Below are 26999 nucleotides of genomic sequence, written 5' to 3'. Positions count from 1 at the left end.
AATCCATTATGTTTCTGATTTCGATTTCTTTCTTTTTATCTCACTGAAAAGTTTTCAGAAATGTTGGATGGTAAAGAAAACTTGAAGTCAATGCAACAATCTGATTTACTTCCAACGGCTTTACTTCTTGTTTTGAAGATATATTGTTAATAAAAGTAGCTAGTTTGAATATGTAGTGAGCTCACGTTGCACAAATAAATCTTCTTCTTCTTTTGTCATAAAAAATTGTATAACGGTAGCGTGGTTGCATCCTCTCTGCTCCCAATACCTCTGGCAGTCAGGTGGTGTGGTTTCAGAACAGTTCTCCTTGATTGTCTGTATCAACACCATGCAGAATCGAAACTGTAAAATCGCTCCTGTTTTCTCAACGGCTATTATTGGCTGTATTATCATGCTGCATATACTGCCGCTGCAGATTTTATTGTACATATTTTAGTGCAGCAAGACGTAGTCTTCCCCTTCATGAAAATCTTTGCATTCATCTCGTTCCTCCTTTTCTGCATATCTCTGGTCGGATCACTTCGTCTTCATCCCTTCTAGGCATTTTTCTGTCTTGTCTTCCCGTCTTCTCTTGACTCGACCATCCTCTTCTATTCGCGCTCTGCCTATCCTATTGACTATCCTCACGCTTTCCCTGATTCTTTCTTTCTTTTTTCAATCCATTTCCTGTGTTAGCTCCTCGAGTTTTTAGGGCATGTTTTGTCAAGCTAACGATAGATTTCCTTCTTTGTATCTGTGTAACGCTTCCATTTGTCGATTTGCTTTCTATTTCCTATTACCTATTACCTATTCCCTTTTTCTTTTTTCTTTTTTCTTTTAGTTTACTTGCACATGTTAATTTTCTTTTTTGCTTTTGCTTCCACCTTTGCTTTAGCAGTTTGCTTTACATATTTCTTCTCGTTCTTTTCATGTCCTATAATCATTCAACATGGCCAGGCCTCTTGAAAAGTCAAATCAAAAAAGGAAAATCACAATCTGCCTCACCCCATGATGAGGTGGTAAGCCACGAGGCTAAATCCGACAAATCTTCTCAGTCTCCAACCCCAGCTAACGTTGATAAAAGGGACAAGAGAGAGGAACAAGATCAAGATAAATCTGATAAGCCCGATCAATATCTCAAGAGATATCCCAAATGGGAGGTGGAAACACCTCAGAGGTTTGGTAATGTTTCAAACGTTCGAGATAAGAAACCGCAAACGGCATCTTTTGTGCATAAGCTCTACTCCATGTTAGAAGATCCGGAGCTTAATAATATTATATGGTGGCATTCCAATAAAATGTCCTTTCTTGTAGCTCCCACTGAAGAGTTCACCAAAATTCTTAGTGTCTACTTCAAGCATGCAAATATCGCATCATTCATTCGTCAACTCAATATGTACGGGTTTCACAAAGTCAACGACAACAGCAAAGATATCAAAGATAAAGACAAAGATAAGGATAAGGATAATAATGACCCTGATTCCAACACTGATTCTCCTACAACTAGTCGTTCTCGCAAGGGATCTTCCTCCTCTTCTTCCTCTGCGACCTCTCCTTCTGTTTGGGAGTTCAGACACAGTTCTGGATACTTCCATCAAGGTAGTGTTGAAGGTCTTTCTATGATCAAAAGAAAATCCTTTAGAAATACCAACGCTGAGAGAGAGATTCACAGTATTAAGATACCTTATGTTCCGGGATTGGGTGAGTGCGAGGCTCAAAGTTACACTCCTCATCGGCGAAGTACTGCCCCGGGGGGACCTCCAATAGCCCAGAATTTTGCACAAGCAAATGCACAGGCTCAGATGCAGGCTCAAGCACAAGCTCAAGCACAAGCACAAGCTCAAGCTCAAGCACAAGCTCAAGCACAAGCACAAGCACAGCAGCAATACTCTCAACATCCCATGGGCATCTACGAGCCAGATATTCAAGTACAACAGTTATATCAGCTTCAGATTCAGCAATTCAATGATCTGTCTGTAAAGAATGCGGAGTTATATAGAGCATGCATGACAGTCTTACACACAGACGAACTCTACAAGAATGCTCTTGCCAGTTCTAACTACGATTCGGTTGCTCTTATTGATATGTTTAAGGAAATCGTTTCTATAGCGACGTCTCCAGCAATACCCAAAGATTCCATGAAGGAAGCCATGCAACATGTTGTAACCCGCCTTGATAATCTTCGCGGTAGCATTCTTCAACGTTGTGCTTCTCAAGATATGAACTGGCACACCATTAAGTCAGAATTTGGCTCGTCAAATGAAATATATTTGCAGGCACAGCAGCAGCAACAGCAGCAGCAACAGCAGCAGCAACAACAGCAACAGCAGCAGCAACAACAGCAACAACAACAGCAACAACAGCAACAACAACAACTGCTGCATCAACAACAACAGCAACAACAACAGCTGCAACATCAACCTCTTCTACAACAGCATAGATCACAACAGCTGCAACCGCAGCAAATATACTCAAAAGGCGGTAGTGTTTCTGGACCTACAACTGCACATGCATCAACGTCAAGTAATACTCTTCAGGCCTCCTACCCTCCCCCTCAATATGCATATGGGTATGATCAGCAAAAACCAGTGCTTCATAAGGATATTCGATATAGTGTTTCGTCCAACAGATCGCGTAATCTATCTGTGTTTGACCCTCTACAACCGCTGCCCTCACAATCCCAGCAGCTACGACCAAGAACACCTAGTGGTACTAGTGTTGGCACCAATGGAACTTTAGGGGCTCTGGGCGGGCCATCAGCGGGTTCTGCGATTGCTGCAGTCAATCGTTATTCCAACGGTTCGATTGGTCCTGGAATGGGCCCCCCTCTGCCTGCGGGATATCCGGTTCCCTATGGAGGGCCGGCTCAGCAGTTAAGAACGTATTCTCCTGGTCAAAATTACTATGGAAATGAGGAGATAGGGACAAGGTCGTCTTCGATGACATCTCAGCCTCTTTATCAGCCGCGACAACAATCCCAGGGCGAGCAACCCTCAGGAGCAGGGATAACAACGACGGCGGCAGTAAAGAAGTCTGTACCTCCGGCTCCAGCTCCTATTGTTTGTGCACCTGACGAAAACAGACCGCCTCCTGTGTATAATCTCGGCAAGCCACCACACTCTGTTCCTTCAGCTACGATCTCGCATGATAAACCTGCTGAAACCGACGTTAAATCACCTCTTGTAAAGTTGGGACCCGTGGCGACGACTACCACCACAGTAGGCTATTCTGATCCTGTGCAATCTAGAAGTAACTCTTTGGAATCTTCACACTCTGTTGGTGGTGGTCATACTGTTTATTCCTTACTTAATCATGGAGCTGCTCAGAAGCCACAACTTCAAACTCACCGACGAAATTTATCATCTACTCAGCCCTCGACACATGCGCCTCTCGAAGTGGTTCATAAGAGAGAAATTGATGTTTCAGAAGGAGCTAGTAGAGCTGCCAAACGAGCCAAAGTTTAGTCATATATGTATATATTTATTATGTATATGTCTGTCCAATAATGCAATGTGTCAAGAATATAACGTTTTCAATTCTTCGGCTGTTCCTGAAGCTCTTCAGTATGCTGCCTACTATCCCTCATTAGCTTCATATATACTTCACCACCTACGCATTCGACCTTATCAATCAACAAATCGTATGGTCCAAATATTCCGTCCGAAATTGAGAGACCAATGCTTTTGACTCTGTCTCTTTCTAACTCCTCGTAATACTGTATCTGGACGACACCCCTGTTGGTAAGAACAAGGTCGTTCAAATCGATGAACAAGTCCTGCCAGACAATTTTCTCGCAAGGTTCAGGATCAATGCTTGTGAAAAGACGATGCTGGAACAAATCTGTTCGAGACATGGTATCTGATTGCACGTTGAGCATGAATTTCCTGGAAGGTGTAAGGTTGGCTACACGTAGATGGACAACCTGGTAGGAGGTGAAATCCCACCAGAAGTTAGCCTGCTTCTTGAACCAATAGAAAGGCTTGAACTGAGCATTTCGACGAGGATTCCTATTCTTGGTCTTGAACATTGCCCAGCCTGACTTTTTCACCTTTGGATTGTGTTCAGGGAGCGTCTGATTCAAGTTCCCGTGGAATCTAGCCACCAATTTGCCGGTGTGTAATCTGTACGGTTCCACATACGCTGTAGAGTAACCACCGAGGACAGAATCCGAAGTGGTTTGAATTTTCGAGAATGTTTCTAGGCTGCCAAAATTCAAAAGCGGCAGACAGGTAGGTCTAGAAGGTGGTATCACCTGCAATTTGAGAAAGGAAAGGAATTTGCTCATTGGTGATCAAGGAGCAAAGAAAGCTATACTGGAGAGACTTCGAAAATTTTGGTTTTTCATAATTATGATACATACATTATTTAGCAGGAAAACTTTGATTAAGGAAGATCATTTGCAGATCTTGTTCAAGATACCGAAACAGGCCACTTCTACTCTATTCAAGAAAATGCGGAAGCGGCCTCCATTAGTGCTCGTAGTCAATCTAAACTGAGAATTATACTTCGACTTTAGCACTATCTGGTTGAAAAATGAAAGCATTACCAAGGCAAAGTAGAATCTAATGACCGTTGTACCGATTGTAACAGCAATGGTCATGAACAACTCGTAGCTCTCTGAAGCGGACTGCGAACTCAAGTCTTCACTGACACGTTTAACCAAATGTTTCACCATCTGTACGACTTCATTGGCATCAACGGTAGTAGCAGTACCGGCATTTTCCGAACTATTTTCATGGGAAAACCAGAAATATACAAAATAGAGAGTGAATGCACATCCCCCAACGGTATCAATCAAATATATCATAGTGACGAGCGAGAAAACATTGACATTAGGATGATGGACGGCCTTGAAACCAACCAGAAAGAAAATCAGTACTACTGTTGACGTGAGATAGTATAACCACTGGATAAAATTAATCGGGTGGCCTGTTAATAACGATAGCAGTCCGTAAGGACCGCACATCTTATTAATGATTCCATATAGAAGAATAAGATCGGCCCCTACGTAAAGAGGGAGAAATCCAAAAAATTTCTTGGAAATACGTTAGTATACTGAGTAGAAGAAGAAGAAGCCTGTTTGACGAATACAACATACCCCAGGTAGCAGTTTGCTTAGAGACATGGTGGAATGTACGAAGAAAAGTATCATTTAAAAAGGTACGATGGATTATTAGTGAGGGTTTTAGGCTGAAAGAGAAGATCAAGGGAAAATTTTTTTTGAAGGACTCTAAAAGACCATCTATTTTCCTTTTAACCATAGTCGTTTTCTTCTGTCAATGAGTTCCGATTCAGACTACGATGAACCAACGAACTCTGCTCGAGAGAAGACAGACATTTTGGACAAATATGCGGACAAAATCAGTCTGGATGAGTATCTTGGAGGAAGTCATAGAAATACGAAGGATAAGGCAGAAAGGGCTACAGTCGAGCAAGTTTTAGACGCTAGGACCATTGGGTTTCTATCAAAGCTTTTCAAAAATGGTACAATTACAAAAATCAATGGATGCATATCAACAGGCAAAGAGGCTAACGTCTATCATGCTGTCAATGAGGTGACAGGTAAGGAATTCGCTGTGAAGATCTATAAAACTTCGATTTTAGTCTTCAAGGACAGAGAGAGGTATGTGGATGGAGAATTCCGGTTTCGTAATACAAAAAATCAGTCGAATCCAAGAAAAATGGTAAGGACGTGGGCAGAAAAGGAGTTCAGAAATTTGAAAAGACTCCATTCTAATGGTATTCTATCACCAGCTCCCGTCGATTTGAAGTCTCATGTTCTTGTGATGGAGTACCTCTCTAAAGGTGATGGATGGCCATCACCAAGACTTAAGGATTACAAGTTCAAAGATATTGATCAGGTGGTTGATTATTATCAGAGATTGTTAGTTGATATGCGTCTAATCTTTCAGAAATGTCGTTTAGTTCATGCCGATTTGAGTGAGTATAACATCATAGTTCATCAAGAGGACTTGTACATATTTGATGTGTCTCAAAGCGTTGAGCCAGAACACCCCATGGCAATGGATTTTCTTAGAATGGATATTAAGAATGTTAACGACTACTTTTCTCGGGCTAAGAAGATTAATGTCTACCCTGAAAGACTTATATTCAAATATATTATAGGTCCGTATTCTTTTATGGATCCGACCGGTGAATCTGAGTCTGAGGATAGAATATTCTTGAAGAAATACTTGAATAAACTACCGCTAAAGACGGACGACGATGAGGAGCAGAAACAGCAGGACGAAATATTCCGATCGTTGCATTTAGTGACATCGTTGCATAACCTTGAAGAGAGAGACTTCAAGAGATTTAGTGAGGGTAACGTGGATACGTTACGAGATTTGGTATCTCCGGAGGTTATGAGAACAATGGACTGTACTGTACCTAGGGTTGCAGCCGAAGTGAATGAGAGCGAGAGCAAAGACGAAAGTACTGAAGAAAGCGATTTTGATGATGTTAGCGATGACAATTCTCCACCAAAGCTCAAAAGATTTGAGGACAAAGATGATAAGAGAGTCAGAAAAAAAGCCGCCAAAGAGAAAGCCAGAGAAAAAAGAAAGAATAAGATGAGCAAGAGCCTAAAAAAAAGATTGGTCAAGAAGGGTCATAAACATTAAGCGCCATGTAATTTACTATATACTACCTCCTGATTGGTTCCTTCCCACCAATCCAGCCATCTCTAACAATGCCCTACCACCTTCCCAATCCACAGCATTCAACTGTTGTCTCTTAACAGCTTCTCTGTTCTCCCACTCCCACCTCTTCTTCTGTTCTATTAGCTCTTCCTCGGAACCGCAACCCCAAACCTCCATCTCTGTAATTCTGAAAAAAAGCTCGTATTCTGGCATATGCTTTTTGTCCGTGAAGCAAGAGCCATTCTTGAACGATCCGGGAACTCCAAGATGCCTGAAGTTTGCTACTTCCAAGCTGCTGTCGATAGTAAGTGACACCTCTCCGGTCCTATACACTTTGGTAGTATTTTTCACCAAAGGTGGTTTGGATCCAAATCCAATTCCACCTCCTATGGTCGAGAAATATGCATAATTAGAAGCCAAACCGGAGCTTTTGAATAATATATGACGTGATGAAAGTTCTGCAATGAACGTTTGGTCATCACCAAAACATGTGATATTGGAGATTTTCCATGGTTGGTTTACAAAAACCATGAACAAGATTCTGTGATTATCCATTAAGTCGACATTTTTTGGTAGATCGGGAGGATTAGCATTGGCAGGATAGAGCTTAGGGAGTGCATTGCTAAGCTCTCTGTAGCTCTTCATCTTCAATGTCTTCTGGCCAGCCTTTTCTATATACCTACCTCTAATGAGCATGATTGTAGGTGCATTCCATTTAAACATCTTCGTTTGTAAAGAGCTCATCGAAAATCCGTTCTGCGAGGCTAAATACAGCCGTTGTAATCGTAAATTTACCAACTCTGGTGTTACGATGGCGGCCATCTGAGCAAGTCTGGGACCGTCTAAAATCCTAGAATCGAGTTTCTTAGGAATAAACGGAGTCAGTAAGGTTTTTTGATCATAGAATAGTGATTCCAACCAGAACTGCAAAGGATCGAGCAAATAAGGAAATGTGCAGTTTACTATCTGCTGTAATCGCCCAACGGGTATTCTCACAGTCTTATATGTCTTAGTTGATAGTGTTGAGTCAAATGCTCTGGCCATATCAAATGCTACTTCTCTATATGCAGACCACGTCATCACATCAAACTTGAATATCTTGGAAAATCGAAGTGTTTTGTTCTGTTCAAGGGAGATTGGAGTAATGATAAGTAGGAAAGTAATTAGGTCCAAAATATCACTAGCAGCTATTTTGCATGACTCAAGATCTAAAGAGTCCAAGCTTTTCGGATCGTTAAAAAGCTCTCTCCATTGAATTGTACGTCCTTTTAAAGGCACATCAAACTGCTGTTCTGCATCATAGCTACTACTGTCCATGCCTGTAAATGGACATAATGATAGTAGAATTAGTGACTGTCTGAAGAAGTCGATATCCTCTCGTTGTGTACCTACCAATTTTGAAAACTTGTCAATATTCAAGATCGCCTGAGCTTTAACGATCTCTTGCACGGTAATGTAACCTTCCTCGGTGCTGCTTTTTAATCTGCTTAGATTGGGAAAAAGAGATAGAAACTTCAGGCTACGAAAGAGAATATCAGCTATTGGAGTAGTGTGATCAAGTCCCAAAAGATCAAACAACTGTTTCTTTGGTATTTTATGTAGTGCATTAAGCTCTTCTATGCATAAATTGCTTTTGAAAATGAATAGTTCGATACGTTTAAAACAAGATGCAGCCTCTAGTCCAAACTGTCTATCGAGTTCTATTCTAGTAGCCCTTCTGCTATTTAATTTCGGTGGAGACGAGGTGTCATCATGTTCGTTAGATTTAGCACTAAACGATTGACCCATCGTTTGGTAAGGATATAAAATTGTGAAGGTGAAGGGCAAGCAAGAAAAATGTGGCAAACAACAGGAGATCGATTGAGGATAAGATAGATGCTTTAAGTTTTAACAGGATTTGGCAGTCTTCGAAAAAGTGGGGAAAGTGTGATTAAAAAAAACTTCTAAATAAGGCTTGAATCAAAAGCTAAAATAGCCGAGACGGCTGAATAATATATGGAATATCCAAGGCATCGTGGAAGTTCTGATTACTATATTATATATCAAAGAAAATGGTCTTTAGCTCTTCAGCTGAATTGTAATTCCCTGGTCTTTCTTCAAATTCAAATCAGCCAAGCCGTTTTAGGAGAAGATTCGCGGTGAAAAATTTCAAGGAGAAAAAATTATTGTAGAAAATAAATTGAAAATTAAGACAAACTTTCATTCATTGTTCCTTCTTAAAACAACGAGAAAATATGACTAGGAAAGGAGATAAAGTGAAGAAAGGATCCAAAAAGGGTTTCTCTACTGAAGGAGCATTTGTAACATCTGATCCACGTTTTTCGCAGGTTTATAATGACCCCAGATTCAGGGCTCCTAGGAAGAAGGACTTGAAAATCAAACTAGATGATCGGTTTACTAAGGAAGAGTTAAGTTTTGGAAAATCTAGTGCAAAGGTCGATAAGTATGGAAGAAAAATTAGTGGAAAGGATGATGAAGAACAAAAGGATGTATTTGACAAATTATACGAGACTACGAAAGAAGATGAAGATGAAGATGAAGGTGAATCTGAAGCTGAAGCTGATGTAATGGCTCGAGCTAGAGGATTAATGTCTGAGGAAGAGTCTAGTGAATCCTCCAGTTCTGAAAGTGAGGATGAAGATGAAGAGGTGGTATTTAATGAAAAGCAAGAGGATGAAGATGTGTTCGGAGAAATCCAAGAGGACGGAGAAGTTCCCGAAGGAGAGCCCACTACTCGATTAGCAGCCGTCAATCTTGATTGGGACCATATTACTTCGACCGACTTATTTGCGACATTTTCCGGATTTATTCAGAAAGGTGGTAAGCTGATCAAAGTGTCGATATATCCATCGGATTATGGAAAGATGAAGATGCAAAAGGAGGAGGTTGAAGGACCCCCCAAAGAGTTTTTCGGGGCCATAGAGACCAACGAAGGAGCTGAGAGTGATAGTGGTGAAAACGACGATGAAGATGGAGAAATCGATATTCAAAAAGCTACAAAGAAGTTGTATACCGAGGATGAAGGTATTGATTATAATTCGAAGGCTCTTCGAAAGTATCAACTTCAGAGATTACGATACTATTATGCCGTAATTAACTGTGATAGCGTTGAGACTGCAAAGAGTATATATGAGAATTGTGATGAGACCGAATATGAGTCTACCGCCAACACATTTGACCTCAGATACATTCCCGAGGATATGGAATTTACAGATTCTGTCCCAAGAGATACATGTGACAGGGTTCCATCCAGTTATAAACCTATTGATTTTGCTACGGATGCTTTGAGGAACTCCAAGGTGAAATTGAGTTGGGATGAGACGCCTATTCAGCGTATTGAGATGACTAGTAGGGATTTCAGCCAAAGAGAAATTGACGATATGGACTTCAAAGCTTACCTTGCATCAGACAGCAGCGAAGAAGAAGCAGAAGAAGATGCAGAAAAGACAAAAGAAAGATACAGAAGATTATTGAAAAAGCCAGAGCCTGATGAAGAAGATGATGAAGATGGCATTAGCGATGTTGATATGGAAGTTACATTTACTCCAGGATTGATAGAAGCCGATAAAGAAGTAAAAGAGGAAAAGGAAGAATCGAAACAACAGACTACGATTGAAAAATATAGAAATAAGGAAAAGGATAGAAAGAAGAAGAGAAAGGAGAAGTTGAAAGAGATGAAGAAGCAGGAAAGAGCAAAGAAAACAGGAAAGAGAGAAAAGCATAGGCATATTGAAGAAAAGAAAGATGATAATCATTTCGACATGAAGGACATCATAAAGGCAGAGAAGTTGAAGCTTAAAAAGAAGAAGAGCAAGAAGCAGAAGAGACAGGAAAGAGAGATAGGTGAAATTGACGAGGATATTAAGATTGATGAAGGAGATACGAGATTTGACGAAATCTTTGAAGATCATGAATTTGCCATTGATCCTACAAATCCTGAGTTCAAAAAGACTACAGTTATGAAGAAGTTGTTAAAACAAGGAAAGAGAAAGAGAGTCAAGAGATCATGAAAGGGAGGAAGCTGTGTATAGTATAGGTTACATCCATACACCAATATATATAGAGCAAAACGCGTCAAATACAAAAATTTTTCCAGCGTCTTTTGTTACGTAGCAGTATCAATCACCATCCATCACATTGACCTTTTAGGGAGGAGCGGAAGAATCCATCAAGTCAGGATCATGCAGTTTGGATTGGTGCTTTTATTGGCCTCGGTAGTCAATTGTCTACACTTTTATGTGGAAACAGACGAATCGAAGTGTTTCTTTGAGGACCTACCTAAGGATACCATTGTTGTTGGTAAATACGAGGCTTACGAATTCGACGCCAATAAGAATGACTACGTGAACTCAAATCGTTTGCAGGTTGAAATCACGGTGGACGAGACTTTTGATAACAACCACAGGGTGGTTTCTCAGAAGAATTCACCTATCGGACAGTTCACTTTCACCTCTCTTGATTCTGGTGAGCATAAATTCTGTATCACTCCTAAGCACACGGATTGGTCTAAGCGTGCAAAGCACAGAATTCTATTTGATTTGGCGGTGGGTGATGCCAGACCGTTAGTCGACTCTAGAAGAGATGAAGACGTGAATTTTTTGACTATGAAGACAAATGAACTTGTTAGAAAGATCCAGGATATTCGAAGAGAGCAGCAGTTGTTTAGGGTGAAAGAAGCCATTTTTAGAGATACTTCCGAATCGGTTAACTACAACAGTGTTAAATGGACTGGTGTTCAGTTGATTGTTTTAGTTGCCATCGGTGTGTGGCAGACTTCATACTTGAAGAGCTATTTTGTCAAGCAAAAGGTTGTTTAAATATCGTATGTGTAAATTAATTAATTCAGTTATTACTCAACAGGGCTTTGAAAATTGAAAATTAAAAAAAACCTTTCAAGGCCATCCTTTGTTCCTCCGTTTCGTGATGCCCAGCAAACAGGAATTACTCGAAGAAGTTGCCAGACTTCGAGCCGAAAATGACTTACTAAAGAAGAAATGTAATAAAATCTCGACTCTTCCTTTGAACAGAGAGGAGTATAGAAGATATGGTAGACAGATGCAGGTTCCTGAATTTGGTGGTCTAAATGCACAAGTTAAGCTGAAAAACTCAAAACTACTAGTCATAGGAGCCGGCGGGTTGGGTTGTCCTGCTCTTTTATATTTGGCGGCAGCAGGCATAGGACAAATCGGTATAGTGGATCATGACACTGTAGATATCACAAACTTGCATAGACAAGTTATCCATGATACGAATACGGTTGGTATGTTTAAAGCTGAGTCTGCACAAATAAAGATTCAGGCTTTGAATCCGAACGTTAAAGTCGTCACTTATTGTGAAGCTTTAACTAATACTAACTGTTTCGATATTGTCGAATCTTATGATATAGTGCTTGATTGTACTGATAATCCCGCTAGCAGGTATCTAATCAACGATACATGTGTTCTCCTCGGTAAAACAATCGTTTCTGGCTCTGGTTTAAAAACAGAAGGACAACTCAGCATTTTGAATTTCCATAATAAGGGTCCTTGCTATCGTTGTTTTTACCCTAAACCACCTCCACCCAATTCGGTTACGTCATGCTCTGATGGAGGAGTCATTGGACCCTGCATTGGATTATTGGGTGTGATGATGGCCATAGAAGCACTTAAATGTCTCACAGAGTTCTATACGGATGAGAACTTTCGACCATTTCTTGCTCTGTATTCCGGCTACTCCCCTCAGCAGAAGCTTCGTACTTTCAAGATGAGGGGACGATCACCAACATGTGAAGTTTGCAAGGCAGACTGCAGAAAGGTTACCAGAAAGCTTATAGAGTCTGGAAAGATTGATTATGAGAATTGGTGCGGCTCTTTAAACTATGAGGTGTTGGATTCAAACACTGAAAGAATCAGTGCCAAGCAACTTGCTCAGATTGATTTTGGCGTGCCGACAATCAACCCTTTAATTGATGTCAGGCCAGAAGAGCAATATGATATTGCTCATTTGGATCATTCTATCAATATTCCTTATGCTCAACTATCACAAACTGACTTTCTTCCGGAATCGATCGACCCCACTAAGCCCACATATGTGATCTGCAGATTTGGTCGAGATAGTCAACTCAGTACTAAAGCCCTTCAGAATCGCCTCGCTAACGTTAAAGATGTTATTGGAGGTCTTGATGCGTGGCAGAGAGAGGTTGATTCCGATTTCCCAGTTTATTGGTGAAATACAAAGAGTAATATACAAATATACACGCTTTTTACATGAAGGATTGCTTCACACTCTGTAAGCTCTCGACTAATATCAACCCCCCAGCATAGGTACAGGCGATAACATTATTGTCAGTAGCATTGTTGACCATGGAACATGATGTCACAGTGAGCGCATTCGAATAGGCATGATACTCTGTTGTCGTCTCTTCCTTTCGATCGATTTGATAGCCCAAATTGAGCCTGAATTGATCGCCATCAGCAAGCAAAGAATCCAACTTATATAACCGTAGCGATGCGGCGTTGACTGACTTCAATGGCTGACTAAGCATACGATATACGTTGAGGATCCGTACAGAACCATTGGCACAGCCTGCTAATACCAATGGAGAGTAGTCTGAACAGCAAGTTGACTGAGGAGGCTCGTCGTAAACTCTGAGCTTCACAGAAGTAGATGAGTCTCGCACGGTACTATATTTAAGAGTCCTTGTTCCATCGGCATATATGAAACCGTTCATAAGCGATGAGTATGTAATATTGGAAATAGGAACTCTAAATCTTGGACCGTCAACCGCCTGCGAAGGATTGGAAAGGTCTAAAAGAATCACGTTGAGGTCTCCCGTGGATATAAGCACATTGTCGGATCGTTTCAATGGGGGTTCCTTACCGAAAATACCATTTGTATAGTCAGACTGCACGGATAACACAGATGGAGCAGAAAGAGAAAAAATAAAACGGGGTGTCGTAGAAGCTATATCGAATTCAGCAACACAGCCTTCAGTAGTACCCACAAGAAGTGTAGAATTTGACGTCCAGGTGCAAGAAAGAATGTGTAGCTCTTCAGATTTCAAAGAGAGCTCAAGGGAGGACTTGGTGAGTTTGGAGTACTTTGGACTGGTAAGAAACTGCTTATCTATCTTCATTATGGAAGCATTACCATCAGAAAAAACGCAAGCTAAGAGCCGTTGGTCACCGTCGTCACTCAAAAGCCATTTGAACTCTGTGATGGCACCGTGATCAAGCAATATCTTCTTGATACAGCTCAAAACTTGGCCTTCGGGATTGTATTCATAAATAAGCAAGCCGGCAGTAAACGGAGAAAAGTTCGACAAGGAAAGACAGTTGAGCTTAACTGACGAGAGCTCGTTTGGTGACGAGTCGGCAGCAGAAACTACAGATGCAAACAGGTAAAGTTTGGAGTCCAACTGCAATGGGAGCCAAGTACTTGCGATAGGGGTACCTCCGCAATTGACAGCAAGGCCCTGTCTCATTTGAGAATCACTAGGAAACCCCTGGGATTGACCAGAATTCATTTGAACAGGTGCACCATCATTGATGGCCAAGTCAAAGGTGCTGTTTAAAGGTAGTTGTACATGAAATGAGGCAATATCCACTGGAGTCATCACACATTCTTTCAATTGCAACGATGAAACCGATGGATACGCATTGTAGTTATATTTGCCAGTGGCAGTGGTATCAGGTGTGAAGTTATTAGTGAATGCAAAGTCCAATGCAGCTTTATACTTGCACTTGAACCGTGCAGACATTCCATTGAAATGGAGAATCTTTACCTCGGGGTTGTAAGAGCCATGGTTAGAAGATCTGTGACCAGAAAACGAGTGCCATGGATTGTAAGAGAGAAGTTGAGGTACGGAAAAATACTCCTGCTTGATAGTGCTGACCGTTTCCGATGCCCTGGTGGAAGCGTTTGGCGAAGCCATTGGCATAGTTGCAACGGCACTAGTAACATCCAAAGCCAATGTATCATCCATCTCCACCGGCTTATTCTTCTTTGTTTGTGCTTTACGAGAAAGAGCTCTCTTTCTTTTACCCTGTGTCATCACTGTAACTTCGGTCACAAGAGAGCAAAAACATATATATGGTGGAGCGCGTCGCGACATCATTTTAAAAACTATCGAGGCTTCCCTGAAAAATAGTAAGCCCAGAAACTACGCAATGCGCCATGCCCCTATCAGCATATCACCCTGTAGATGGTTGTACCATTTTTGATGAATGAATGCTTCTTGAATGCTTCCTGACTCTTGATCTTGCCATAATTTTTGTACCTGTTATTTGAACAACTATCTTTTATCCCGATGCTGGTTTAGGAAAGAGATTTTTCAGAATATTTCTTTAAGGAGCAGAGCCCAAATACGAAGGCTCCTTCTGCAGCGATTTATTTTTGGCATGGTGTTTATTCCTTACATTGATGCACGATTTCTTTTCTATTGACTCGTTTTATTGTTCTATTTTGACGGTTGCTCAAGCTGATCATTTTTTCCAACAGTTTTGTTCTATCGAACTACTCTTTTACTTAAATCTTTGATAGTAGGCACGTAGTCATAACTAACTTTTTTTGTTACTCTGCTACCATATCTAATGGCACTTTCATCAAGTGGCTTATTTAACTACTATGTGGGGTACGTGCCCAGGCTAAGTGCTAGTATAACTATGGCTATAATATACTTCTGTCTCATAGTCATCCATGCAGTGTTTGGTGTGCTTGCAGGAGATCGCTTTTTTCCTATTTCGTTCATAATAGGTTGTGTTCTAGAGTTTATAGGATATGTAGGTCGAAGTTTGGGTTACAAGGACCCTACGAAGCTTTCGTGGTATGTGGTCCAGAGTCTTGGAATTGCTGTTGCTCCCATTCTTTTTATGGCCGGTATATATAACACTTTTGGTGAATCCATTCCTGTCTTTGGATCAAAATATTCCGTATTAAAGCCTACAAAATATCGATACATCTTCATCGTTTCGGATGTCATTTCTTTTGTTGTTCAATGCTCTGGTGGAGGACTTTCTGCCTATCTTGCCAGTACCGATAATGGCTCCGATGTCGGTACAAATATAATGGTGGCAGCATTGGCATTTCAGGTTTTTTCAATGTCTGTGTTTATGTTCTTGGTCCTTCTCTTCTTTTACAGGGTGCACAAAGCACGTAAAATGAAGACGTATGTTGTTGTCGAAGATCCAAAATATCGCTATCTTGAACGAGAGTACTCCGCTATCAGGAAACCCCGTTATTTCAGGGGCTACGTCTATGCGTACTTCATTGCAACCATCCTTGTTTATATCAGATGTGTTTATCGTGTGGCGGAGATGAGCACTGGATTTACGGGTCCTACATCGCAGAAGGAGGTCTGGTTTTTGGTGTTTGATTTGTTAATGATTATATTGGCTGTTGGCATAGTCACCATTTTCTATCCGGGTGCTGCCTTGGCCAAGGGTAGATTACGAAAATGGATGATACCAGAAGAGATCGATGCTCGTTTGGTGTTGGAGCTGGAACCAGAAATGGAGCAAGAAATGGAGCAAGAAATGGAGTCAGAAATGGAACCAGAAACGAAACTGAAAAAAGAACAATTCCGAATTCGACCATTGTGAACTCAATGGATTCAATTATATAGATTACCTATTTAGTTGCTTTTAAAGCCTGATCCAGATCTGCAATCAAATCATCTGGGTCTTCTACACCCACGCTAACTCTAAGTAATGTTAACCGAGCATGAGGATCGCTCAACGCTCTCCATTCGATTAACGATTCGACACCTCCCAAAGAGGTCGAATGTTGAAAATAGTTCAATTTTCCTGGAAGGTTCTTTGCCTGTTCTTGTGATTCAAGTTCAATGGCAAACACAGGAGAGTGGCCTCCCTTCATCTGTCTCCTGACAAAATCGTCTTTTTGCAAAGAAGAGTGGTGAATCACTTTTAAAGCAGGGTAGTCAGCTCTATGGACATCCAAGTAGTTTACAATCTTCTCGGCACTAGAGCTTTGTCTCTTTATTCTCATTTCGTAAGTTCTTAGCGATCTCAATAGCAAAAAGGATTCCAAGTTGGCGATATTAGTACCCAAAAAGACCCTATCGTTAACCAATTGAGTCTTGACCTTAGAGTCTTTGGTCACTAAGACACCTGCTAACAAGTCAGAGTGACCCCCAAAGTACTTAGTACCAGCATGCATTACCATATCCACACCAAACTCCCATGGATCCTGCAATGGAGGTGGTGCAAAGGTGGAATCGCAGACCACAAAGGCCCCAACATCATGTGCCTTTTTCACATAATAGGCCAAATCATGAACTTTGGCATAAGGATTCTCAGGGGTCTCGATGTGAATCATGTCTCCAGCCGATAATTTGTCCAATTCCTCAAGTCCGACCTGCTTAACACCATAGTTTCGACTAAGAATGTCCAAAATACCATGAACGCCATGGTATCCATCTCCAATAGCCACAGTTTTCGGATTGTAATAGGTAATAGCAGCGAAGAACGATGAAAGACCAGAGTTGTACACCACAGCATGACCTCCAAGAAGATCGCCTAAGACGGCTTCACACTTGCTCGAATTCGGATGCGATAATCTCGAATAAAGCGGTCTACCAGTGGTCAAGCTGGCGGGATCAGCATCCTTAGCTAGTATAAAATCATCAGGGTTATCGGGATACCTATAAGTGGTTGCCACATTGATTGGTGACACAACGTCAGGAACTCTATTCATGACATCTCTGTCAGCACAGAGCAATCTAGTGGATAATCCGGTCATTGGAAATACGGAAAAAGAACGATAGTTGCGTTGACAGTTTCGTAATGTAAACTGGAGAGTTGACTCATTCATACATGTAGTTGTGGCTCGTACGGCTGTGCACAACTGAGGGCTGTGTCAGTAGAGTAGATTACTTTAGCGTGATTTGTTTTGTGCTTTGGCTTTGATTGTTCCTAGGCCCATAGTATCCCTTCGGAACTTCTTTGGGATCCCCTTGGGATTGAGCATAGAGGTTGGATTGTCTTTGTGGGCGTTTCTTTGATTTTCATTAATTTTCCTCAAGTCCTTTTCCTGATCCCGGTACTCTCTCTCAAAGAATATAGTGCGAGGCTCAATCGAGAAGAGCTGAAAAAAAAATTTTGGACATCTTTTGTATTTTGAAAAAGGTTACCTAGTCTCTGTTTGTAATAGTTTTTGCTCTCATTCTACAATGTCATATCAACGTTCAAGTTTCCATAGACGCCCAAAGTGGGATTCTCAAAAGCGTATTCTTAACGCGTATGAACATGCCATTAAAGCCAACGATAAGGCAGAAACTAATGGTCATAGCAGCGAACAGGAATCTGAAGAAGAAGAAGAAGAAGAAGGAAAATATGGTGATACCGTTATTGATGCCAGAGCACTTTTAAAGGGAGAAGAGGTTGAAGGAATTGATGACAATGATTTTGAAGACGAAGAGTTGGATTCGGATGAAGCTTTCGGGTCTTCAGACCAGTCTGATGAGGAAGATTTAAACCATAAGAAGTTTGGAGATGATTTGGATGATGATTTCAACTTGAAATATGATGGTATTGACCCCACGCAATTAATGCCTTTATCTGCGATTTGGGATTTGGATGAAAAAGAAGTTACTAAAGATAAGGTTCAAAAAGTGGTTGAAAGGAGAAAGAAGAATAATAATAGTGATATCATCTTAGACGATAATCTCAGTGATAGCGATGAAGACGAAGAAGGAGGGTACAATGAGACATCTTCTTCTGAAAATGGAGATGATGATGATGAGGATGAGGATCCTTTTGATGAAATAGACGAAGAAGATGTTGAAGAGGAGGAGGGTGCAGGTAAGTTGACCAATGTTATGACTGCCTTGAAGAAAGGATTACCCAAAGAAAAGAAAGAGGTTACCAGTTTGGTGAATGATAACATGCAAGAAAATTCTTACAGTTTACCGACTCAAGGCAAAGAACTTAGTTTTGCAGATATGATGGTTGGAGTTGATAATATGAGTAAAGATCAGCAGCCTGCACTATTGTTAAAGGATCGAGGTGAAGATGTTAAGAATAATAAAGGATTTGCCGTTCCCTTGCCTCAAAGTATACAAAAAAGACAGGAAAGAAAGGCAGCTTATGAAATTCAGAAAGAAGAAGTTGCGAAATGGGAGGATACCATTGAAAGTAATAGACAGGCTGAAGTTTTGAAGTTTGGACGAGATAAAATAGAGCATTCTGTGCGGTCTTCATTTGAGCCTACGGAAAGGCCTTTGAATGAGATTGAAGAGAAAATAGATGCTGTCCTAGAAACATCCAATGTGGAAAGTAAAAAGACTGAAGATATGTTTGAGCAAATTGAAACCGCCAAGATGACTAAAAACGATATTTTTAAACGGACGAAAGAGTTGAGGCTAATGAGAGAGTTAATGTACAGAGGACAACGAGATTCGAAGAGGTTGAAGAAAATTAAATCCAAAGCTTACAGGAGAATTCTGAGAAAGGAAAAAATGAAGAATCAGAGACTTGTTGAGGAGGCAGAGGGTGAAAGTGGAGAAGATGTTGAAGAGGCTGCATATGAGCGTGCTAAGGAAAGGATGACTTTGAAGCATAAGAACACTTCTGCCTGGGCCAAGAATATGATCAAAAGTGGAATGTCCAAAGATGCTGATACTCGAGAAGAGATGGAGGAGATGTTGAGAAAAGGAGAAAGCTTAAAGAAAAAGCAACTTGGTAAAAAAGACGTTGAATCCAGCGATGAAGATGATGAAAGAGAGATATCTGATATTGAAAAGGAGGTTGGAATTGAGGGGACAGACAATGCATCAAAGGAGAAATTGGGTAAAGGTGTTTTGGCCATGGATTTCATGAGGAATGCTGACAAAAAAGAGAGAGAACGTACTTTAGAGGAGATCAGCGAGCTTAGAAACCTGGAAGAGGGGGGAGATGATTCGGACGAAAAGCAGTTGTTGCGTCAGCTAGAGAACTCAGTGAACATTAACTCAAATTCTGGAAGAAGAGTGTATACACCTTCCGCAGCATTAGCTGCTGAAGGAATCAATGAACAACGAAAAGAAATTTTGAGAGAGGTCGAAGAAGATAATTCTCGGGATTTGGAGCATCGATTGAAGATGAAAGGGAGGAAACATAAGAAAATATCTAGGAAAGAAGATGATGAGGAGGTGAATCCATGGCTCGAGGATACCGAAGAGAAGACGCGCAAATCATCTAAAGTTCATGTCACTGATGGGCAGTCTTCTAGATTAGAGAAATCTGCAGCTAAGATAGCCAAGAAGGCTAAGAAGGCTAAGAAAAGGTCGAGAAGGGACTCTGAAAACGAGGAGGATGTTGTTATTGAAGACAAGCAAACCTTAAATATTGGTGGTGGCTTAGAAGATGAGTTTGAAGGTGAGGGAGATAAGGAAGAAGATATCAGAGTTTTCAAGCAGAAAGACCTGATCAGAGAAGCCTTTGCAGGAGATGATGTCATTGAGAAGGAATTTGAAAATGAAAAGAAAGAAATTGAAGAACTGGAAGGAGATAAGGAGGAAGTTGAGGAAGAATTACCAGGCTGGGGATCATGGTGTGGTGGAGATGAATCCGAAAATAAGAAACGAAAGAAGAATAAGAAGAGAAGAATCTTTAGAACGGTGCAAGGTGTGGTACCAAAAGATCGGAGGTTAGACAAGGGTAAGAAGAATGTGATTGTCAATGAGAGGGTTAATAAAAAGAATGTCAGGTATTTGGCAGACAAGGTTCCTTATCCATTCAAGACATGGGCTCAATACGAGAAAACATTGCGGACTCCTATTGGCCAAGATTGGAACTCCAGAGACTCTTTCCAGAAGATGACAATGCCAAAGGTTTTATCTAAGTACGGAGATGTGATTGATCCCATGAAGGCCCCATTCAATTGATAGATTATTGTGATGAATCACATGTATAATAATAGCATAAATAGAAGGATCTTTTGAAAAGAAAGGAGGCAGATGTGAGGTTAATTCAAGTATATAATGCTACAGGGTTATCCTGATATGACTATTGATAGTGTTGAAGGAGCTTTTGAAGAGATACGGTTACGAAATAAGACAAGTTTTGTGGATTTAGATACCAGAGATAATATCTTTTTAGAGTTGCAAACGCAGACGTTATTTAAAAAGAGATGACTGTTGGTACTACAAGTGTTATATGTGGCTGGCTTCGTGGGTCAGTTGCGCTGGGAGTAGAAAAGCTACAGAATTAAGCTCTCGGCTTTTTAGTGATCTGCCTTATATCGGAAGAGGAGAAGAGTATGACATTGATAACACTGTGATATAGGAAATATTCTGAGATGAAGAGAGCGCGCGTCAGTAATTATCGATATCTTTGTTTTTACCTTTATCTTAGTGCCTATTCTATTCGTAGTAGCGATGTCAGACAAGGAGCTCGTTGTTCCGGTGACTTTCGAGTCATTGAAATACTTTATTGACTCGCAGTTGAAACTAGTTGAAAAGGCGATACCGTTAAACGACAATACCAAGCAGAAGCTATGCGATAGATATGGAGTGAGCAAAGCTGAATTGAGTAAGGTGATTCGGTCATTGACTGCACATTTAAATAAGAAATGCAAAGGTACGTTTTTTACACGTCAATCCAAGGTAGAAATTGTTAAACAAATCATTAAATTAGAGAGTCGATTGAACTTAAAAAAACGAGAGAGATTACTAGAGGTTAATGAGATGTTATTAGTGTTCAACCATGATATGTTGCCAGACTTGGGGGGTAATTTGAACAATAAGAAAGTGGAGGTGATCGTGTTGGATGATGATGATGGTACGAGCGAAAATGGTGATGATGATGATGATGATGATGATGGCTTCGATATGAACAACATCAACGTTAATGGAGGATTGACGAGTATAAAGAAGGAAGAAATACTCAACTTGGTAGGAGAATTACCGGATTCAGCAAGCATTAATACGGAGAACTTAGAGTTGCTAAATGAGTATGATGAAGCACGAAGGAAGCTTAAGGCTGATATGATGAATTTGAAAGAAGCAAGAGAGAAACTTAAAGAGTATAGGAAGGTGAAGCAAAGCATCGATTGTTTGACCGATATTCAAGGTATTCAGGAGAATTTGGCACTTAGTTCCAGTAAGAATATGACTGAAGAGGTTGCAGAGATGCAAATACTGGCGGATAAATTGGCACAGAAGCTCCAAAGTCCGGAGAGCTCTATGATAAAAGAAACAATCATGAGGAACTTGAAATACATTTAACTAGCTGTCACCGTCTTATGACATTATATTAATTAGATATACAACTATCGACTGAGCTAAGCTAAAAGGGTGGATGTTGGCATCGATCCGTTCAGCACAAAGCAATTTGCTTAGTCGAACAAGCCCATACCCATGTCATCGTCAGATTCTTCCTCCTCGGCAGATTCATCTTCCTTGTCTTCATCACCGGCAGCAGCAGAACCCTCTTTCGAAGCAGCACCACCAGTTGTAGCAGCACCACCAGCAGGTAAAGCAGAAAGTTTCTGAGCACCCTGGGCAATCAACTCATCGACAGCCTTACCCTTGATAGAAGATAACAAAAGAGTAATCTTGTCTTGTTCAACGTCGGCACCGACAGACTCCAATAGAGAAGTGATCTCCTCAGCAGTAGGATTCTCCTTACCTGCTTTTTGGAGTAAAAGATAAGCGGCTAAATACTTCATTATTTCGTAGAGTCAAAGTTAAGCTAGAATAATCAATTTAAGCTTGTTCAGCAGACTATCCTTTGAGACTTGGTAAAGAAACGAAAAGAATGAGAAAGGAAGGATATTTGTTCTCTCTTCGATTCTTTGAGACCCAAGTGAAAAAATTTTTCACCTGAAATTTTTTGCTTAACCTTTTTGTGCCAATTCGCACCTCCCCAGGTTCTTCAGCGAGGGTCGATTGACGCGACTGAAGAAAGAGGAACTGTTACCTGAGTGCGTTCACGACCCTGCTTATCCAACCTAAGCAATTGTTTTGATAATACCTGATATATTTGGATAGCAGCGCAAAATGTAATGAGTTCTCTGTACTTTTAAAGCAGTTGGTGTACGTAATACAGAACCTGGACAAACAGTCAGAACTGGATCAAATACAAATGAGTCCATAATCGAGTTATTAATGTATTGAATGATGTTCCGACTTTTAGCCTTCACCCTATTTCTTTGTCCTTTGTTCTTTGTCCTTTGTCCTCTGTCCGTTGTTCTTTGTCCTTTGGTTCTGTGGTTCTCTGCTTCTCTGGTTCTCTGCTTCTTTGGTTCTCTCCTAAACAGGATCAAGAACCGCGCTTGCCCGATTAGTCGAAATCTTTCACGGCCTCGGATCTATATTTTTCACTTAATGAATCGGATCTGCACGTTTTCTTTTTCTTCTGTAGTTTGATCACTAGTCGTCTGTCATTCGTTCAACCGTTTATTTGCACGTTTGCTTGCTCGTTCGTCAGCTTGTTAGCTTTTTGGCTCTGTAGCTAATTAGCTCTTAGCTCTTTAGCCTCGTGCGAAATCTCATGTCCTCTCCGCGCAAGAAGAGAACCGTCGCTGTCGATGCAGCTCGGGAAATTATCACTGGTTCACTTTCCGGTGCTCTTGGTAAGGTCTTTGAGTTCCCCTTTGATACGATTAAGGTAAGAATGCAGTATTCGCAATCTTTGCCAACGCCTCTCTTCGGATCTAGTTGGGAATGTATAGTCAGAAGTTATAGAAAGGATGGTTTCTTTAAGGGCTTTTATCGAGGACTAGTACCTCCAATGTTTGGAGCAGCTCTGGAAATAAGTACTCTATTTTTTTCTTACAATATGGCCCAGGACTTTATTAAGTTATCTAGGGGCTCTAAGCTCTCCGATGAACTATCCGTCTTCGATAAGTTGCTTTGCGGTGCCTGGGGTGGTGTTTGCACTAGTTTCCTCTTGACTCCTGTAGAGCTACTGAAATGTAGGTTTCAAGTGGAAACGTTGGGTTCTAAGAAAACTTCTGTACCCAAAATTGTTCGTTCTGTCATTAAAAATAATGGTCTCTTGGGACTTTGGAAAGGTGAAACCACCACTTCAATTAGAGAAGCCGGCGGTTCCATGGCCTGGTTCGGTAACTATGAAGCAGTCCTACGACATTTTGCCAAAGGTGATCCTGATTATCATCCAAAACCTTGGCAGTCAATGCTTGCCGGTTCGTTGGCTGGTGTTGGTTACCACTGCACAATGTTCCCTGTTGATACAGTGAAAAGCATCTACCAGATAGATGAAAGAGGGAAACGATCTCTGATGGGTATTGTCAAGCAGATATATAATCAAAAGGGTATTTTTGGATTTTATACAGGATTAGGTGTCACTCTATGTAAGAGTATTCCTGCCAGTGCCGTTCTTTTCGTCAGTTACGAGTATATAAAGAGGAGTCTTCCATTTTAGACAGTATACTAATATATATTTAATAGACAGGGCTTCGTCTTCTTTTAAGTGCTTTAAGTAAGAGCTGAGCCTGAATGACAAATTCTTCTTTAAAATAGAATAAGAAGGCAGAGCATACAGTTCCCTGGATCAACTTAAGGCCCAAGCCTTTGTAAAATGAGGATACACCCTCATTATGTATGATGTCTAGCACCATACGATCAATGGTTTTGGATGAGCCTTTGTTCATGTGCATTCTGGATCTCACAGTGTACGAAGGATAGGTGATCAAAGAGGCTACAAGCTTTCCAAATGCACCCAAATACAATGCATCAACAGCAGTCAAAGCTCTTCTCTTTCTGGTAACAAATGCAGTTTTCAACTGTTCAAAGATGGTATACTGAATAATAGGATTAAGAACTAGTGCAAGTGCAGGTGTCAATCCCGCAAATAATTTCTTCCATCCTTCGTTCTTAATGATATCGTAGATCACATGAAGGACGTTACCAGCGCGACCCTGAGCCACAGCCATTCTAGTATTAGCCACCCAAATAGGGTTCGTCACAATACGCGATACAACACCTCCGACCAGCCCAGCAATTATGCTTTCTCTAGCACTGAGGCCTTTTAGATCGGAAAACTTACCTGCTCTACCTTTGAGTTTATTGCCGGTATATTCATAGAAGTAGTAGTAGAGAAAGTTAGTGGCTACTATTCCAACTAGGGCAGTGCTGAGACCACCGTACAGTCCCTGAATTCGGTGAACAATCACTTGAAGCTTCTTTGTAAAATCTTTAGGAAGCTTGTCTCTCCTCTCGTCTTTATACATGTCTTTACCCGCTTGAGCGCTAGTAGCTAAAGTAGCTAGTGGATAGGTAACAGCCATAGCTACGATACCTCCAAGGCCACCGGCCACGGCGTGAGTCAATGATTCTGAAGCAGCAGACGTGACAGATTTTCTAGACCCAGTTCTATCGCTGCCCATCTTGATAACCACAAAAAACAACTGTACCCTTGAAGATGAAGTGACTGGCAACAATCAAATCAAATCCCTAGAAATCGTTGATCGTCGCGACGCTCGATCCCTAAAAAGAGTACCAGGGCGATATACATTCAGGCGTGATCGATCACCACCACTTTACTCTTCCTATTCTTTGGCGTTCCAAAGATGTCGTCTCTGCCTAGTATTAAATCAATCTGGAAGCAAGTCGCGTTTCTCTCGGGCTTAACTATCTTTGCTGCTTATTATACCAAAAATAAGGTCACTATTAGAAGAAAGCAACAGTTCGCTAAAGACGCTTCGTCCTATGACTCGCTAATGCAACAGAGAGTTAGATCAGGAGATTCCATTTCTACTATACGCCCAGGTTTTCCGAAAGAAGATGGTATTGAAAGATACACAAGAAAAAGTGAGTACGAAGGTGCCGGTAGCAGTTACATGAGCAGAAGACATGGAGATAAGTTTGGATTTTTAGATAGATGGAGAGGTAAGCATGACTAAGATTTGGCTTGAGCATAGCATTTATAATGTTGTTTTCACTTGTATATAATACATTTACGGTTATTACGCTCTCTGAGCGTTGGTCACAATTCCGTAGTACATAAAAAAAGAGAGCAAGACTTATTACCTACTGCTGTTGCTGGCCGTTAGCAAAATAATCAGCCATCTCTTGATCCAACTCGGCGACAGTCTTCTTGTGATTTTTTGGTTTGGCCTTGGCAACTTTCTTAGGTGCTTTTTTGACAGGCTTGACAGGAGCCCTTCTGGTGACTCTCTTCGATTGTAATCTCGTTCTCAGCGAGCTTGCATTGACAATAACATTAGGAGTGATTCTAGCAGCTAAAGATTTCTGCTGAGGATCAACGACCAACTCCAATTTCAAAGTCTTTCTCTTGCCATCAATAGGTGCGTTGTTATACTTAGCAACGGCCTTTCTGGCAGTTCCAGCACGTTTAAAGACAACTGTGGCAACACCCGTAGACTGTCCTCTCTCATTGTATGATAGATTAACAGAGTTGACTCCTCCCAACTGAGATTGGAAAAATTCCTATAGCAAAGAAGTAATAGTTAGTAAAGTTCGACGTAATTGCGCCACGGTTTGGGAAATAAAAAAGAATGGCTCCAGTTGAGACATCGTAAAGAAAAGAGTTTTGTACCATAAGAGCAGTGTAAAGCATGAACAGGTATTGGTTTGGGTATCAGCCAAAATAATGGTGTAGACATGGGCGTAGATAGCTGTCAAAGTAAAGGTAAGACATAAGCATAGACATGAAGTTCAAGGATATTGTCAAAAAAAATGTGCCATCTATCTATCTGATACTACCCGTATGTCTGTCATCACACCTATTTGCATGTATCCTCAGCTCGACGGGTGAGCTGCGAAAACACTTTGGCTATACCGCTTCTGATCCCTTGATCGGAAGGTATTATTATTCTCTTTCCCTCATCCAACTGGCAACCCCTTTTTTATCGCACAACTTAAAGAAAACATACCTTAACATTGTGAGGCTTTATATCAGTTGGCAAGCCGGAAACAACCACCTTGGTGGCCATTTCCAGAGAACTTGCATCAACGGTTGGAATCATAACTCTACCGCTATTCCTTTGGTTGTTCTTTCTAGCCCTCTGAAGAGCGGCTGCAGCAAGTGCTGCTCCTGTGGCCTTTCTGGAGACTTGTTGTCTGGCCGACTTGCCGACTCTTCCACTAGTATTCCTTCTAGCTCTTCCACCTCTCGAGCCCCTTGAACTTCTCGAGCCTCTGCCACTTTTATCTGAGGAAATAATGGCATCCAATGATTGTTCTAAAGCGGACATATTGTGCAGCAAGTAAATTAATACGGAAAAATATGAAAAATCACTGAGACTCTTAGAAGAAGCAAAGTGAACCTTAAGTGGCAATGTTCCGTATGAACGAGGTGGCCCCTTTCACCTTGTTCCAATTTGGCCGTGCAGGAAAAAATTTTAGATTTAATTCAACTCTGATAATTAATAAATCTCCGATCCGGAGGTATCGACCCGTCGATTAATTATCACTTA

General features: G+C 41.0%; 16 protein-coding genes across 16 annotated transcripts; 9 read left to right on the top strand and 7 right to left on the bottom strand.

Moving 5' to 3' along the window:
* Positions 1-60: 60 nt before the first annotated feature.
* On the top strand, positions 61-3443 carry FOA43_002586 (uncharacterized protein; the record flags this gene model as incomplete). The annotated part of the gene is made up of 2 exons (XM_038922873.1): positions 61-70; positions 937-3443. The coding sequence occupies 2 exons, from the start codon at positions 61-63 to the stop codon at positions 3441-3443; spliced, it is 2517 nt and encodes an 838-aa protein (XP_038778801.1).
* A 68-nt stretch (positions 3444-3511) lies between these two features.
* Positions 3512-4264, bottom strand: FOA43_002585 (uncharacterized protein; the record flags this gene model as incomplete). Its single annotated transcript, XM_038922872.1, has 1 exon — positions 3512-4264. One exon carries the CDS (start codon positions 4262-4264, stop codon positions 3512-3514), a length of 753 nt encoding a protein of 250 aa, XP_038778800.1.
* Positions 4265-4372: 108 nt separating this feature from the next.
* FOA43_002584 (uncharacterized protein) lies at positions 4373-4786 on the bottom strand (the record flags this gene model as incomplete). The annotated part of the gene is made up of 1 exon (XM_038922871.1): positions 4373-4786. The coding sequence occupies one exon, from the start codon at positions 4784-4786 to the stop codon at positions 4373-4375; it is 414 nt and encodes a 137-aa protein (XP_038778799.1).
* A 472-nt stretch (positions 4787-5258) lies between these two features.
* Positions 5259-6602, top strand: FOA43_002583 (uncharacterized protein; the record flags this gene model as incomplete). The annotated part of the gene is given in 2 exon segments (XM_038922870.1): positions 5259-5262; positions 5275-6602. 2 exon segments carry the CDS (start codon positions 5259-5261, stop codon positions 6600-6602), a joined length of 1332 nt encoding a protein of 443 aa, XP_038778798.1.
* A 2252-nt stretch (positions 6603-8854) lies between these two features.
* Positions 8855-11437, top strand: FOA43_002582 (uncharacterized protein; the record flags this gene model as incomplete). Its single annotated transcript, XM_038922869.1, has 3 exons — positions 8855-10590; positions 10770-10816; positions 10869-11437. The coding sequence occupies 3 exons, from the start codon at positions 8855-8857 to the stop codon at positions 11435-11437; spliced, it is 2352 nt and encodes a 783-aa protein (XP_038778797.1).
* Positions 11438-11543: 106 nt separating this feature from the next.
* FOA43_002581 (uncharacterized protein) lies at positions 11544-12827 on the top strand (the record flags this gene model as incomplete). The annotated part of the gene is made up of 1 exon (XM_038922868.1): positions 11544-12827. One exon carries the CDS (start codon positions 11544-11546, stop codon positions 12825-12827), a length of 1284 nt encoding a protein of 427 aa, XP_038778796.1.
* Positions 12828-12861: 34 nt separating this feature from the next.
* Positions 12862-14652, bottom strand: FOA43_002580 (uncharacterized protein; the record flags this gene model as incomplete). Its single annotated transcript, XM_038922867.1, has 1 exon — positions 12862-14652. The coding sequence occupies one exon, from the start codon at positions 14650-14652 to the stop codon at positions 12862-12864; it is 1791 nt and encodes a 596-aa protein (XP_038778795.1).
* A 610-nt stretch (positions 14653-15262) lies between these two features.
* On the top strand, positions 15263-16198 carry FOA43_002579 (uncharacterized protein; the record flags this gene model as incomplete). Its single annotated transcript, XM_038922866.1, has 1 exon — positions 15263-16198. The coding sequence occupies one exon, from the start codon at positions 15263-15265 to the stop codon at positions 16196-16198; it is 936 nt and encodes a 311-aa protein (XP_038778794.1).
* Positions 16199-16226: 28 nt separating this feature from the next.
* FOA43_002578 (uncharacterized protein) lies at positions 16227-17357 on the bottom strand (the record flags this gene model as incomplete). Its single annotated transcript, XM_038922865.1, has 1 exon — positions 16227-17357. One exon carries the CDS (start codon positions 17355-17357, stop codon positions 16227-16229), a length of 1131 nt encoding a protein of 376 aa, XP_038778793.1.
* Positions 17358-17787: 430 nt separating this feature from the next.
* FOA43_002577 (uncharacterized protein) lies at positions 17788-20481 on the top strand (the record flags this gene model as incomplete). Its single annotated transcript, XM_038922864.1, has 1 exon — positions 17788-20481. The coding sequence occupies one exon, from the start codon at positions 17788-17790 to the stop codon at positions 20479-20481; it is 2694 nt and encodes an 897-aa protein (XP_038778792.1).
* A 492-nt stretch (positions 20482-20973) lies between these two features.
* FOA43_002576 (uncharacterized protein) lies at positions 20974-21822 on the top strand (the record flags this gene model as incomplete). The annotated part of the gene is made up of 1 exon (XM_038922863.1): positions 20974-21822. The coding sequence occupies one exon, from the start codon at positions 20974-20976 to the stop codon at positions 21820-21822; it is 849 nt and encodes a 282-aa protein (XP_038778791.1).
* A 110-nt stretch (positions 21823-21932) lies between these two features.
* On the bottom strand, positions 21933-22265 carry FOA43_002575 (uncharacterized protein; the record flags this gene model as incomplete). The annotated part of the gene is made up of 1 exon (XM_038922862.1): positions 21933-22265. The coding sequence occupies one exon, from the start codon at positions 22263-22265 to the stop codon at positions 21933-21935; it is 333 nt and encodes a 110-aa protein (XP_038778790.1).
* An 824-nt stretch (positions 22266-23089) lies between these two features.
* On the top strand, positions 23090-23983 carry FOA43_002574 (uncharacterized protein; the record flags this gene model as incomplete). The annotated part of the gene is made up of 1 exon (XM_038922861.1): positions 23090-23983. The coding sequence occupies one exon, from the start codon at positions 23090-23092 to the stop codon at positions 23981-23983; it is 894 nt and encodes a 297-aa protein (XP_038778789.1).
* Positions 23984-24002: 19 nt separating this feature from the next.
* FOA43_002573 (uncharacterized protein) lies at positions 24003-24848 on the bottom strand (the record flags this gene model as incomplete). The annotated part of the gene is made up of 2 exons (XM_038922860.1): positions 24003-24776; positions 24843-24848. 2 exons carry the CDS (start codon positions 24846-24848, stop codon positions 24003-24005), a joined length of 780 nt encoding a protein of 259 aa, XP_038778788.1.
* A 282-nt stretch (positions 24849-25130) lies between these two features.
* FOA43_002572 (uncharacterized protein) lies at positions 25131-25463 on the top strand (the record flags this gene model as incomplete). Its single annotated transcript, XM_038922859.1, has 2 exons — positions 25131-25135; positions 25235-25463. The coding sequence occupies 2 exons, from the start codon at positions 25131-25133 to the stop codon at positions 25461-25463; spliced, it is 234 nt and encodes a 77-aa protein (XP_038778787.1).
* A 127-nt stretch (positions 25464-25590) lies between these two features.
* On the bottom strand, positions 25591-26464 carry FOA43_002571 (uncharacterized protein; the record flags this gene model as incomplete). The annotated part of the gene is made up of 2 exons (XM_038922858.1): positions 25591-25951; positions 26457-26464. 2 exons carry the CDS (start codon positions 26462-26464, stop codon positions 25591-25593), a joined length of 369 nt encoding a protein of 122 aa, XP_038778786.1.
* Between the last annotated feature and the right edge of the window lie 535 nt (positions 26465-26999).

This window comes from Brettanomyces nanus, chromosome 2 (assembly GCF_011074865.1).
Source record: "Brettanomyces nanus chromosome 2, complete sequence".
In the NCBI taxonomy this organism is placed as follows: domain Eukaryota; kingdom Fungi; phylum Ascomycota; class Pichiomycetes; order Pichiales; family Pichiaceae; genus Brettanomyces; species Brettanomyces nanus.
The sequence above is the reverse complement of the archived record's forward strand: the minus strand, read 5'-3'. Positions and strand labels throughout refer to the sequence as shown.